The sequence below is a fragment of the Diadema antillarum genome, unplaced genomic scaffold (genome assembly GCF_040938485.1).
Source record: "Diadema antillarum isolate AM-2024a unplaced genomic scaffold, OU_Dant_1.0 scf00000017, whole genome shotgun sequence".
Lineage (NCBI taxonomy): Eukaryota > Metazoa > Echinodermata > Echinoidea > Diadematoida > Diadematidae > Diadema > Diadema antillarum.
This window is the reverse complement of record NW_027270906.1, coordinates 1,917,521-1,931,653: the sequence shown is the minus strand read 5'-3', so window position 1 is coordinate 1,931,653 and position 14,133 is coordinate 1,917,521. Positions and strand designations below refer to the sequence as shown.

Here is a 14,133-nt window from a genome sequence, read left to right as displayed (position 1 = left end):
GTTGCTGTTCTATTTTAGCGCCCGTAGGGTCTACGTACTATTGGTGGCCTATAAACACAACGTTAAAAATAAAACTCATCTAACAGCATATGCCCTACATTTTATCACAGCATAGGGCATGATAAGGCCTAGAACTGTGCCTTTCTACGTAGAAATTGATAAATTAAACCTTACAAGAGTGTAGGAAGGGGTGAACCGACACTAGACGACAGTTAGGCCTACGGCTATGCTACAGTGTCAGTAGCCTGTTTTGCCCATACGTGTACCAAACAACTACTCCATAGCTTTACCTTTCAGTCAAGACACCAACATCGTAAATCATTAGGTAGAATGAGTGCTTTATAAGAGTCCCTGTATTATTACTTGCAGTTTCACCGAGATAGAGCCCCCTCCCCCCCCCCCCCCAACAATACTAGTATAACGTTTATAGCCAACATGTAACTTGTTACAATGTTTAGATAGACACATAAAGCCATGAACAGCTAGCTAACGTTAGCACTGGCGCTTCAGGGATGGACAGCGCTGTGTTGTGAAATGGCCGATATTGCCTACTCACCTATGGTATGGGCTTGTCAGGTATCAGCCTGGTGGCGAGTTGGCGGTCAGTAGTTCAGCTGCAATTGGGGTTGTCTCTCTGTCTTAGGTTCGTCCGTCGGTCTGCCTGGGAAAACTGTCCGGGCGTCCCTTGACACCTCGGCGGGGTCATTCATCCGTGGATCGTCTGCTGATGTACGGGCACGTACGCGCGCCCGCACGTGGGGATACATTGTTATATCTCACTACACATTGTTATCTCTCACTACACACCCCCCGGCCAACAAAGCTAAGACCCACTTTTTCCAGCTCTGAAATCCAGCTGCTATTTTCTTTTAAAGAAAAATCCTCCAATGTATTTATTATAATCTCCCAAATTTTCAGAGAGATCCTTCCATTCTTAACCTCCAATATCTCGACAATATCATTTACTAAAAAAAGCCTTTCAATATAACTACGTTATCGCCCGATTTCTTTATACAGGAACCCATATAAACATATATCCACCTGAGTTCCATAACACTCATTACAAATTTCATTTTCCCCATTGGTGTATTTAACTATACCCCAACCTAACCTGCATTTACATGCAGTATCATTCTTAAATTCAAATTGCCGGGGTTATATGATATATATTTCCCCGCGGCGTTCATCCGTAGCCAATAGCTTATCAACAGTTATGGCAACATCCAAAACTGTCACTAGTGACTTTCACTAATACTGTAACCAAATTTATAATTCAATATCCCAACCGTAAAGGCTGACAATTTCCATATCTGCCCTTAGTCTTCTAGGGGGGCGTCCGCAGGACCGACCGTGAAGTGACCTTCCACTTTGGAATGTATTCTCTGGACAATCCGGCTCAGTACGTCGAGCAGACTTCTCAGCCTGAAAACAGACCTAGTCCCCTCAAATACATGAAAGGGCTTCCGGCTAAGCCCACACGAAGCCCACAACCCAGAGACCCTTGGGAGGTATGTTCCGAAAATGATATATGGTGTCAGCCTACGCCTCCAACCGACCATGACGGGTGCCCGTGAAAATATGCATCCCACTCCCAACAAAAATCTATAATTTACTTATTATTATCCCTTCGCTGCAACAACACAGCAGATGATTATCATTGTTTCTAAAACTAACCCTTCCCTTTCTTAACCTTAGCATACAAAAAGGGTAACTTTCCCTTTTTCTTATAACATTATAATCTCATTTTACAATTTTCACGGGTGACTTTCCCTTAAAATACATTACAGATCATTAAACTAATACTACTAGTACCCATACAAACGCTGGGCATTGGCAGTTGTCACTGCCATCAGCCGGGCCAGAGGGAGACCCCGGATGTCGGCCACCAGCCTGCCCACATCACCCAGGAAGCGTGGCATATTGTAACGCATACCTGGGTGAGGGGCGAGGTGGGGCGCATCAGTTTCCAGAAGGAGACGGTCTAGGGGGATCTCCCTCACTGCCGCCCGCTGGGGATCTGCCAGGGACCGGACGAGCGCCGACACCCCAAAATAGCAGTGGGGAAATCGGGCCGTCCAGGCCCTGACCTGGAGGCTATCTCCACTAAAAGAGTGGAGGTGGATCCGTTGATCCCCAGGGCAGCTCCGCTGGATAAGGCGCCGGCTGATGGCATGGACGCCCGTCTGGTCACCCACACCCCGGAGGTGGAGGATCAGAATCCTGCCCCTCGTCCCTAGATCAAGGAGGGCCCTAAGCAGGTTCTCCTGCTCTGGCCACTGCCGGGGGGGCACGGTGAAGTCTAGCCCGACTTCACTAAGCCCGATTACCTGGGGGTGACTTAGATGGTGCAGGAGTGTACGCCAATGTTGGTCAGTGAACGTGGAGGCCTTTTTGGGGTGGATCCCCAAGGCGAGCTTCCATGCATTGCCCCCGTCCTGAGCCGCCACCACCCGGTCCACGAAGTCGGGGTCGAGGTAAGTCTCGGGGTCGCAGTAATTGAGTACCCCCCCGACCAAGTGCACCGGGTGGACGGGGTCCCTGCCGGGGTTCGGTTGACTCCACATGTGGTTGCATAACCTATCTGGATGGAAATGAGAGTCGAAACCCGGCAGGGGCTCAGGAGCGGGGACAAGCCTCAGCAGGCCCCGGCCCCGACCCATGGCTGGAGCTGGCGTCATCCTGATGACTGCTTCCAGCCCTTGGGCGGAGCCTCTACCCCGGGCCATCCCCGCCCATGCCCGAGCCACAGCTTGGGAGGGCTGGGGGGCCGGGGCTTGGGGCCCACTGGACCTCGCCTTGAGGCGTCGTGCTCTCCTCCTGTGTGTTCGCCTCCTCGCCCCCGTGGGAGGTACCGCCAGGGGTGGAGGTGAAGGAGGAAGGGGTGGAGGGGGTGGAGGAGGTGGAGGAGTTGGAGGAGGTGGAGGAGGTCCTGCCTCTACGAGTCCCCCTGTGTCCTTCGGCTCCCCTCCCGGCTCTTCCGCGTCAAACACACGTAGGTCCTCCATGACCTCAAGTAGATCGTCCATGGTGATGACCTGCAAGATGAAAATGGTACATAAGCATAGCCCACATTAATATAAAAGCGCTACTTCTTCTGCTTACAGAAGGGGCAAAAATACTTGTCTATGTTCATGCTGTCTGCCTCCGTGATACGGACGCAGGCACCATGGAACCATTCATCGCAGCCGTCACACTGGATCATAAGGGAACCATCATCCGGCTTCCTGCAGAAGCAGTACAGGTCTTTCCCAAAGTTACTTTTGGGGATCTCACTGAGATCTGTACACCCCTTGAGTCTATCGTGGTTCACAGTAAACACCTTGTTCCTGTATATGACTCGATATAAATAGGGAGTGTACCTTTTGTGGATTACGGCAGGACCCTTCCATGGGGATAGTAACTTCTTGCACTTTCCCTTGGGGGTACCTGAATCCAACAAGTAGACCCTGTCTCCCTCCCGAAACTGGCGTAGATGTGTTTTTACATCATAGTCCCTCTTCATCCGTCTCTGTGTCGACTGGAGTGTAGTTCGGGCAGTGTCATGTGCCCGACGAATATTCTCCGCCAGTGTAGATGAATATTCGTCCAGTGATCCGACTGGGACGGATGGGGGAAGGGGGAAGACTAGTTCTGCGGGCTGGTTGGTTTCCCGACCTAGCATCAGCTGGTTTGGTGTGAATCCGGTGCTGCGATTCACAGTGGAACGAATGGCCCCTGCTATTTGAGCAAGATACTGGTCCCACTGGCGTTGGGACTTATCAATATAGCAGCGTACTGCATCCATCAAGGTTCGGTTGAATCTTTCAACCTGCCCGTTGGCTGATGGCCTGTAGGGAGTTGTCCTTGCCTTGTGGATGTGTAACAGCTCGCACATATTGGTGAACAGCTTGCTCTCAAAGTTTCTGCCCTGGTCAGTGAAGATCTGGAAGGGGTACCCAAACCGACAGAAAAATTCATTGACTGCGGCCTGGGCTGTGACTTCAGCTGTCTGCGAGGGCAGGGGGACGCATTCTACCCATTTGGTGAACTGGTCCACCATCATGAGAATGTACTCATTGCCCTGTGTGGTTTTGGGCAGTGGGCCAATAAAGTCCAGGTGTACTCGCTCCATGGGGGCTCCCGCATGATAGTTTATCAAGGGGTGCCTCCCATACCTGACCGTTTTCTTGTTCCGGTTACAGGTGGTACACCTCTTGATATACTCCTGAATGTCACGTGACATGCCATACCAGAAGTATTTGGACTTTAGTTTGCTTTTTGTTCTAGTCACACCTGCATGTGCTGCGGAGGGCAGGTCGTGATTTACTTTCATCACCTCCTGCTGCAATGATTTTGGCACCACTAGCACAGACTCGTCATCGTCCTGTTTTTGAATGATGCCGTCCTTTAAGAAAAACATGTCTCGGTTGATCCAAAGGAATTTGCTGGCGGGCTCCAACAAGAGAATTGTGCCCTCGTCCGGCTCTTCCTTACTGACTAACCACCTACGTAGAAGGGACAGTTGGGCGTCTGCCTCCTGCTCTTTTTGTAGGGAGTCTGTTAAGTCTAAGTCGACTGGGCGACTGGGGGCGGTTTCGTCAGCTGCCACTCCATTAATGGACAGAGAGGGGGAACCTTCCTGACAATCTATGTCTAAATGGGTGATTAAGAGGTTCCCTTCTACACTCTGATCCACTGTGATCTCCGAGATGTTATTTCTTTGTGCTAGTGGAACAGCGTCATCTATGACATCAGCAAAAAGGGACCAGTTGTTATGTGCCTTTCTGCAATATGAACATCCACCACAGGGTAGATCATCGGGCTCCATGCCTAGGCGATAATTCTCACAGAGAAAATCACCCTGGGGCATGCGCGATAATGCGTCTGCATTCTGATGCTTCGTACCGGGTCGATGTTCAACCTTCATGTCATATTGGCTAAGTTCTTCAAGCCAACGGGCCAATTGACCTTGTGGCTCCTTGAAGTTCATCAACCATGTCAAGCTCCCATGGTCAGTGCGGATTGTGAAGTGTTTACCCAACAAGTAGTGTCTGTACTGACGTGTAAACCTCACGACCGCGAGCAGTTCACGCCTAGTGACGCAGTACCGTCGCTGCTCCGGGGACAGGGAGCAACTGCCATAAGCAATCACTCTCTCTTGTCCCTCCTGGACCTGAATGAGTTCAGCACCTATAGCTGTACCAGATGCATCGGTATCCAGGATGAAGGGGTCTACAGAGTTGGGCAGTGCAAGGACAGGGGCAGTGGTCAGTAATTCTTTTACCTGATCAAAGGCGGCCTGGTGGTCAGCTTCCCAGCGAAACTCCCGTTTGCCGGTGAGGCCATACAGCGGCCCTACTACCTTGGCATAGTTTTTCAGGAAGACGCGGTGATAGTTGACCAAACCGAGGAACTGTTCCACCTCTTTACTGCATTTAGGTGTTGGCCAGTCCAAGACGGCCTTGATATGCTCGTCTTTTAGGTACAGGCCGTCAGCGTCCACCTCCCTGCCAAGAAACTCCACACGACGTTGGAAAAAGGAACACTTCTTGGGCTTTAGTTTGAGCTTAAAGTCCCTGAATCGTTCCAGGACCAATCTGAGATTGTTGACATGGTTCTCAAAAGAGTTACCGAGCACCACTACGTCGTCCAGAAATGTCAAAGCAATGTCCCAATTCAGCCCTCTGAGGACGAGGTTCATTGCCCTGGAGAAGGTCGCGGGAGCATTGCATAGGCCAAAGCCCATGCGCACAAACTCGTACAGCCCATGCTTTGTGAGAAAGGCTGTTTTCTCCCGGTCTTGTTTTCGGACGTTTACCTGCCAATACGCAGAGTTGGCGTCGAGTTTGGAGAACCAAGAGTTTTCAGCCAGAGTGTCCAAACACTCATCAATGCAAGGAAGGGGGTATACGTCCTTTTTTGTGACTTTGTTTAGTCTACGGTAGTCGATACACCATCGGACGCCACCATCTCGCTTCCTTATCAGCACTGGGGGGGATGCCCATTCGGACACTGAGGGCTTGATCACTCCGGCAGACAACATCTTGTTTAGAAGTGCTCGTTCCTCTTGAATGAAATTCATGGGTGTGCACCTCATCTTCTGCTTGATGGGGGTTGCACTACCCGTATCAATGGAGTGGGTAACCTCAGTGAAGTTCCCTAGGTCAAATTCGTCTTTGGCGAAGACGCATTCAAATTCAATAAGTAAATCCCTAAGTACCTTTTGTTCTTCAGGTTCAAGTTGTACCGAGGATCTTTCCCACAAACCTTGCAAATGAGGGGGGATTTTGTCCTCGGTAACGTTAACTTGATGGACCTGCATATTGTCTGACATATCACTATTGGGGGGCTGGATAACTGAGGCTTCCTGGGCTTGCCCAATTACCTGGTCCCTTCGCCAACGTATGTGATTGTCTGTTGGATTCAGAGAATATATCTCTATGTGATCTCTTTCCTCATGCAGCGTCCTAGGGATTAAACCGACTAAGCTCCGCTCCGGTTCCACCACAAACTGTTTCCAGGGTACGCAAGTTTTAATCTTGCATTTCACCCTTTTCACAGATCGAGGGGGGATTGTGACTGGGTCGGAAATGAACACTTGTGCTACTGCACCTCCTTCGCCAAAGGTCATAGGTAAAGCTTCTCCCTGAAAGCAAAGTATGGAACCTGGTATATCAATGCATGCGTGATGTTTACGGAGCAGATCTGCTCCCAAAAGCATGTCATCTTCGATTGGAGCCACATATATATGCTCATTCAGAACATGTGTCCCCAATGTCATTTGCACCGGTCCCACTACCATGCCTTTCATTTTCATGTCCCTCCCAGCTGCATTCAAAGTTACTTCTCTGATGAGGGGAGGGGTGGGTTGAAGCATCTGGTATGTCTTATCCGAAAGGATGGTCACTTCGGCTGCTGTATCTACCACCGCACGAACAGGCCTCTGTCCAACGGTGATATCAATTCTGAAAAGTGATGACGATTTGACTCGGCACACCACTATTTCATCCGTGTCTTTCAGGGTGTTCACAATACTATTACAAGGTGGGGGCCATGGGGGTGTTACCCAGGGACTCGGTGGAATAGGAGGATGCCCGCACTAGTAGCGTAGGAAGTTTGCACTTCCTCTTGCTCCCTGGGGGCATCCTTTCTTGCTCCTCTTGATGAGGTGTCCCTGTCAGCGTTGCCCTGGCCGCCTCCCTTGGAGAGTTCCTTCCTCCCCGGAGAGGGTGATGTTTGAGGGCGCTGGTCTACTCGGATCGGGTTGGGCCCTCCTCCCTTCCCGATCCCCAGTCGTTTCCCTCTTCTTCACCCATGAAGGACACGGACTTGTCACTATTCACTTCGGGGCATTCCCTAGCAAAATGGCCAGGCTTCCCACACCGGTAACACAAATTGCTCCTACCGGGAGAGGGCCTTGGTCTTGCCGGAGAGCCCCTTGGTCTGGCTGGTGAGGCTCGAGTCTTTGCCATCATCTCACTCAGGCCCTGGATGGATCCCTTTAATCCCTGCATGTTGGTTTGTAGGGACTCCATCTTGGCGCAAGTTGCTGTCAGCCCTTGAACTGTGGCTCTTAGAGAGTCAAGTTGATCGAGGACTAGATTCATCTTGCCCTCGAGGGCTGACACCCTTTTTTCAAGTGGCCCTTGCTCCTTTCCCTGTTTGGGCGGGGGCGCACTTACCATCTGAACAGTGGGCTCTCGGGTGTCCTCCTCAGAGAAGGCGACCTGCCTCACCTCTTTCCGGAGCTTCCCAAAGATGGCCCGATGCGTGTGTTGATACCATTTGAGGACATCAACTGCTTCATCAAGATTTCGTGGGCGGGAGTTGAGGGCATGTTGCCCCGCCTCTTTGTCTGAAGAACCCTGACAGAAACGCATAACAATCTGCCTCTGCACGTAGCCCTCCGGCAATCCGGGGAAAGCCTGCGAGGCCAAGGTCAGGAGGCGATCCGCCCACTGCGTGGTAGTTTCCTCGGGGGCTTGCCGTGCATATGTGAAGTGCATTTGCGACACTTCTGGTAGCTCCCGCCGTGTGAAACGGTTCTCGAGCTTCTTGACCAGAACACGATAATATATGTCTGGTTCTCGCTCTAAGATTGTCGCAATGTAGTTGCTGGCCTCACCCTCCAACGTCCAGCATAACTGGTTCTTTCTCTGTGTTGAGTCCCACTGACTTTCATCAGCGAATAACTGGAATTTGGCAAAGAAGGCCTTCCAACTCCCAGTACCATCGAATGTAATCGTCCTGGGAAGGGTGACTGGCCTGTAGTTTGACCCTCCACACCGTGTTGATGAATAGGAGGGGGGTGCTGTTTGTGTAGGCCTGGCCCTATAGTCTACCGAGTACCGGGGGGCTTCCACCTCGGAGGCCGCGGCATGCCTTATTGGCGGCGAGGTTCTCCTTACTGGTGGGGGCGATGCAAACGCGACTGATCGTGAAAACTCACGGCCGTCTCGTGCATATGACGCACAGCCCCACCTGTAACCCCCGTGACGCCCCGGTGAAGGGGCTCTTGCCTCGCGCCTCTGATATCCATTGTCTAACCGCGGAGGTGGAGACCCGCGACGCCGGTATTCCACATTTTCGTGACGAGGGGGGGGGGGGGGGGACTCGTAGTAGGGGTCTCTCGGTCGTGGCGGAGAGGACGGCTCCCATTCACTCTCCTGGTAGCGTCGAGGGGGAGTTTCATATCGTCTCTCTCGCCTCGACCGAGGCGGTGACTCGTAAAGTCTGCCCTCCCTCTGCCGTCTTACCTCGTATTGGGGTCCCCATGCCTCATAATCGTGGCTACGCGCCGTCCGAGATGAACTTCGTTCGCGCCGCCGCGACCCACGCGAGGGGGAGTCCGGATATCGTTCTCTCACCTGGCGCTGGTAATACCTGAACCGCCCTCCTCCTTCCGTCCTGCGTGGTGAACCTGTGTTATAGCACTGGTCGTACCCAGCATGTCGGGAAGGGGGGCGGTCATTTACAGGGGGAGAGCTTAATTTCTTACCCTGTAAGGATCGCTGGGGAGACTGGTCCGGCCTTACCTGTGCATTGCTTCCGTTGCTGAGGTTATTTTGGGCTGGGGGGCCACCCAGGCGTTTCCCTTCCGAGTTATCGCCCGTGGGTTTGGTCTGAGTTTTTTCCCTCGCGCCCGTCTTGCTGGCCGGAGGGGGGTATTTTTCGTACGGATACGGCACGATCTTTTCCGAGCTAGAGCTTTCCTCGGATTTCATGCCACCGTTCGTTATACCCTCAGCCTCCTCGGCCGATGCGGACTTTGACTCATTCCCTGTGGCCTGAGGTGGGGTACCCTCCGACTTAGATCCTGCCGAGGCTTTCGCGTCAGAAAAAGTTACTTCAGACGTGAATGGGGTGAAGTCAAAGTACTTGACCAACTCCGGGACGTTTCTGATACCAGAAATGGTAGCCAGCCTCTCCGGAGTCAAGTCTTCCCCATCACGAATATAAACTATACGCTCAGCCAAGGTTGATCCAATGCCTGGTACCCGTCTAAGTTCCTCAATATCACAGAAGTTGATTGCCACTTTCTCCATTATAACTTAAAACAATTAGCCTATTCAAATTCACAATTTGGATACTCGAATTTATTCCTAGGTATACCTATGTCCCTTGAAAATCACGGAATATAGATGTTCTTCAATCACGTTAACCGAATAGAACAAAACTATCCAATAACTTCCATGGGACTCTGGTAAATTGCCACTACGGCCACTCTACTTATAGCCTGATATACTATACCCAAAACCATATACAACACAAGTATAGTTTTAACTGTAAGCTAACTTAAGAGAGATTGTTTGCACTCTCTGCTAGCTCATATACTAATACCCCGACGTCAATTCGCTGTCGTTGGTCCGGCGTAAATAGTCAAGTCCGACCGAAAAACGCCAAAAACTCAACAACAACAACAACGCTGTCGGATGGGTTTGTATATATACGCGCATCGGTATCAATCACGAACTATATATAATAATGATCAGCAATCATAAGATAATACTTATCTCAATATACACACCTCAATTCATTCAAAATTAATCGAAACGCTCCAGATTCATAACAGGAAACAAGGGAACAGTAACAAGTAAGGGAATGACAAATAATCGAATATATTCAAACACTTCCCTTGTCGCAAAAAGAAAACGAGAGATTAATATATACTCACTGTGAATTGCAAAGTGTGCAGTCCTGTATGCACTGATGGCAAATCCTCGGCTGTCCTTGGAATACGAATATACGAACGTCACTCTCAATTTGCACTTCACGTAAGATGTCACATATATGCATATGTTTTCATCACAGTGAGTGTGCATATGTGGTATATTTATATGCGTATTCCGCGATGATGACAAAACACGATGCAACACGAACCAAAATCATAAAATGATATATTACTTACTGTGTTCCGCAGCTGTATCCAAAGTGCTTAGCTTGAAACACGACAGTGCCCGTGCAGTTATATAAATCAATATATCTATATCCTATATATACACTACAAATATGACTTACCTAACTCCCGTCACCTCTATCTTTGATGTAGCGGCTGAGCGTGCGTACAAATACTACAGATATAATTCCTATTGCAGCTGTGCACCTCAATTTACAGTATACTTACCACGTATAAATCGCCAGTAATGCCGCAATAGATCACGGAAACCGCAAAATACGCACTGTATATAGCATACCCAATAAACTTTCATATGTTTGAAACAACCATATGAGTATGCCTTTTGGTCCAGTGACCGAGTCGTATACTTACCCGCTTTATAGCGAACACGTGCGAACCGAACTAAGTCCGGTCAGCAGTGCTTATATCTGCACGGCCTATATATATCTATATGGCAGCCTATTTAAAACAGGTGCCGAACCGATCACGCGAGTATAATTCGTAATACGGAACTCTTATTTAACCCCGCAGTAATTAATCGAAGAACAAAGTCAAATAAAACTCAATGTTTTTCGTTCACCACCAGGTGCGAAAACAGATGAGCTCATATGAAAAGGAACGATGCGAAAACAACCGCGCGATTTTCCCGACAAAGGGCTAACTTACGCAAAAGATGCGGAGAATAATTTCCCAGCGTAAGCAAGCACGTAATATAATAGGCCTACAATGGGAAAAGACCGCACATCGATGGAAGGGCAAAAGCAATAAGACAGAAAAAGAGAAATACGAATATGCTCTACTAAAATTGTCCTGTCTCCTCCAATATTCGGATCATTCCTTTCTGTGAAGTTTTCTTCACTTCAAGAACGTCCAAATTGTGGAGAGAACTGACTGATTTACGTGCGAACACACCCAATAAGAATTGCGTATTCAAAATACAAACATTAATAATCACAGGATAGCGTGAACAAAATAGTATAGCAATCAAAATAGAAATTGCGTTAACAAGAAACAAGCGTACACAATTATGAGCATCAAAAGTAAAAACAGATGAATGGACCGTATCACCAGCACTAACATGCATCCAATCATCAATCATCAAACAAACTCATTGAATAACAATGCAATATGCAACTGCACTTCTTATATGACATACCCTAATGGAAAATAAATGCAATTATTTTCGGGGATGCTGCGATTATCTGTTCCGCAACGCGATCTGTTTAACGCGAAGTCACTATATGAAGACGCCGACCACTGCGAAAATCCAAGTTGGGTATTCGAAAAGTCGTCGAAAATAAAGAGGCGAAGAAAAAAATACAAGTATCAACTTGAAAAAAAAGGAAGAAAAGACAAGCATGTAAACAAGTGTGGGCAGCAATCCAATATATATGCTGCTAATTCTCAAGTGAAGCCGTATCGATCGTCTTCAAACCAGAGAGAAAAGAAAGAGCAACGAAAAATATAACGTATCAATAGACTTATACTTCAAATAGACACAATATGATTCGAAATACTCTGCCAAACGCGTCAGAACTACAAGAATTGATACTAAAAATCTTCTCTAATATATACTAGTTGATACTAGGCCTAATTCCGCAAAGAGGGATGGAAGAAGAAACCGAGAAATAAGACGCAAAGTATTCTACCTAAGTCCTACACGGTACCAGATAATCTAGTCACGCCTGTTAGCTCTGATGAAACAGAAGCAACTACCAGAAAAAAAAAATCTAAGTTCAAACATACCCCCTTTCTCATATGTACGTGTACGGTGTAGCGAGGAAGAAAGAAAACAGTACGAATCAACGAGAGGGGAAGGGGCAAAAGAGTATAACCTTTTCAAATCCCGCAAATTGTTTCGTCACGTGGAGCCACACGCATCACTTTACAGTCATGTATACCGGTACAAAAAAATATATGCGGAACTTTTTAGAACGAACAAAGTGCGGAGAAAGTACACTAGTAGCAAAAAGAAAGAAAGCCGTGACAAAATAACAAAACGGAATTCTACTTACGTGCATGCGGTATCCACCACCCTGGTGCGACGGGAGATGGGGTTTTGTTCTATCTCCAAGGAAACAGGTGGGTGCTCACAAGCCGCGAAAAATAATGAAGCTTAAATAGCGGCAAGAAAAACGCGCGAATCGGTGATCATGAGATGCAACAGGCGCGCTTCCCGACAATGGCAGCATCCGCACGTGTAACCGATTTAATGTATAGTTTAGCCAAAATTCCAAAAATGCGAATTTTAGACTTGCTGGTTGCCTAATCTAGCCCTTCTCTATCTCTGACAGGGGGCAATGATAACAGAAAAATCACAAGAATGTCGCTCAAATATTCAAAAGAGACTCTATGAACCAGCACACCCAAACACACACACAAATCGATTGAAACGTGCACTTACCGAGCTCCCGTTCCTCTCGAATCCGGTTAAGGTTCTCGGCGGAAAGGTTCACAGGATCCTCCTCGGAAAATGCCGTTGTTATATAAGGTTCCCGAAATTCGGGACACTTAAGTAACTTACAAAATAAAGAAAACGAACTAATCCTAACCTAATGCTCTAACGGAACAATATTAAACAAATTCCCGTATCCACGTAGTACCTTAAAAAAATCCGGTTCTATACGCAGATAAGAAGAAGCAATATATGTATAAATATCTATTAAATCGCTATTGAATCCAAATCTATTATCACAGTAATCGAAAATCGACTCGGAAACTCCGTACTAGAAAAGGGTAGGTGGCAGGAGTCCTAAACTCCCGCCAAAACGCAACCCTGGAATTCTCGGCACGCCGTGAGACAATGAAATGGTAAACGGACAAAAACTCCTACTTTGCTTATAAATAGCCTGCGCGGGAACCGATTCTATGCCTTAATGTCCCACTCAAATACCCAGATATCCCCTTAATTGTTTAAATCTGCTATATTTCTACGGAAAAATCTTCCCCAAGAATAATATCAAGTGCCCGGGGACCTAAGAAATCCTAAAATACTCACACTAGTCATAAGCGGTACTTACAAAAACGCGTAAACTTTATAAAACGAATATATAGAGAGAGAGACCGAAAAGAAACTCTTGCCGGTATCTTTTACCGAAAAGACCCACAAAAACGCAGTTTCTTTTTGCTCGCAGCGCCACTGTTGTGAAATGGCCGATATTGCCTACTCACCTATGGTATGGGCTTGTCAGGTATCAGCCTGGTGGCGAGTTGGCGGTCAGTAGTTCAGCTGCAATTGGGGTTGTCTCTCTGTCTTAGGTTCGTCCGTCGGTCTGCCTGGGAAAACTGTCCGGGCGTCCCTTGACACCTCGGCGGGGTCATTCATCCGTGGATCGTCTGCTGATGTACGGGCACGTACGCGCGCCCGCACGTGGGGATACATTGTTATATCTCACTACACATTGTTATCTCTCACTACAGCTGTATACAGCGGCAAGGCTCAAACTCGCCAAAAATGTAGTGCACATCTTAACATCTTTTATCTTTGGTTACTGAGTCCCAGAGTTATCAACCACATTCTTAAGCATTCATACAATAATATGCTCACCTTTAAGCAACTTGGTCAAGCTTCTGTCAGATCATGCCCTCGAAAAACTCCGGCCTGCATGACTTCTGCCTTCAGGACCAACTGTTCAAGTCAATAATGTTTGCAAATGGCCGGTCGATGTATAACTAGGGATAGGACTGGTACAAGTACTGTACTATAGTACGGTACATGTGAATGTGTGTGTGTATGACTACGCTATCTAGCATCGCGC

At 48.2% G+C, this 14,133-nt stretch overlaps 1 protein-coding gene across 1 annotated transcript; it reads right to left on the bottom strand.

Annotated features, from left to right (window-relative positions):
- Positions 1 to 1,805: 1,805 nt before the first annotated feature.
- LOC139725564 (3'-5' ssDNA/RNA exonuclease TatD-like) lies at positions 1,806 to 3,026 on the bottom strand. Its single transcript, XM_071636657.1, has one exon. It carries the CDS (start codon positions 3,024 to 3,026, stop codon positions 1,806 to 1,808), a length of 1,221 nt encoding a protein of 406 aa, XP_071492758.1.
- Positions 3,027 to 14,133: the final 11,107 nt, after the last annotated feature.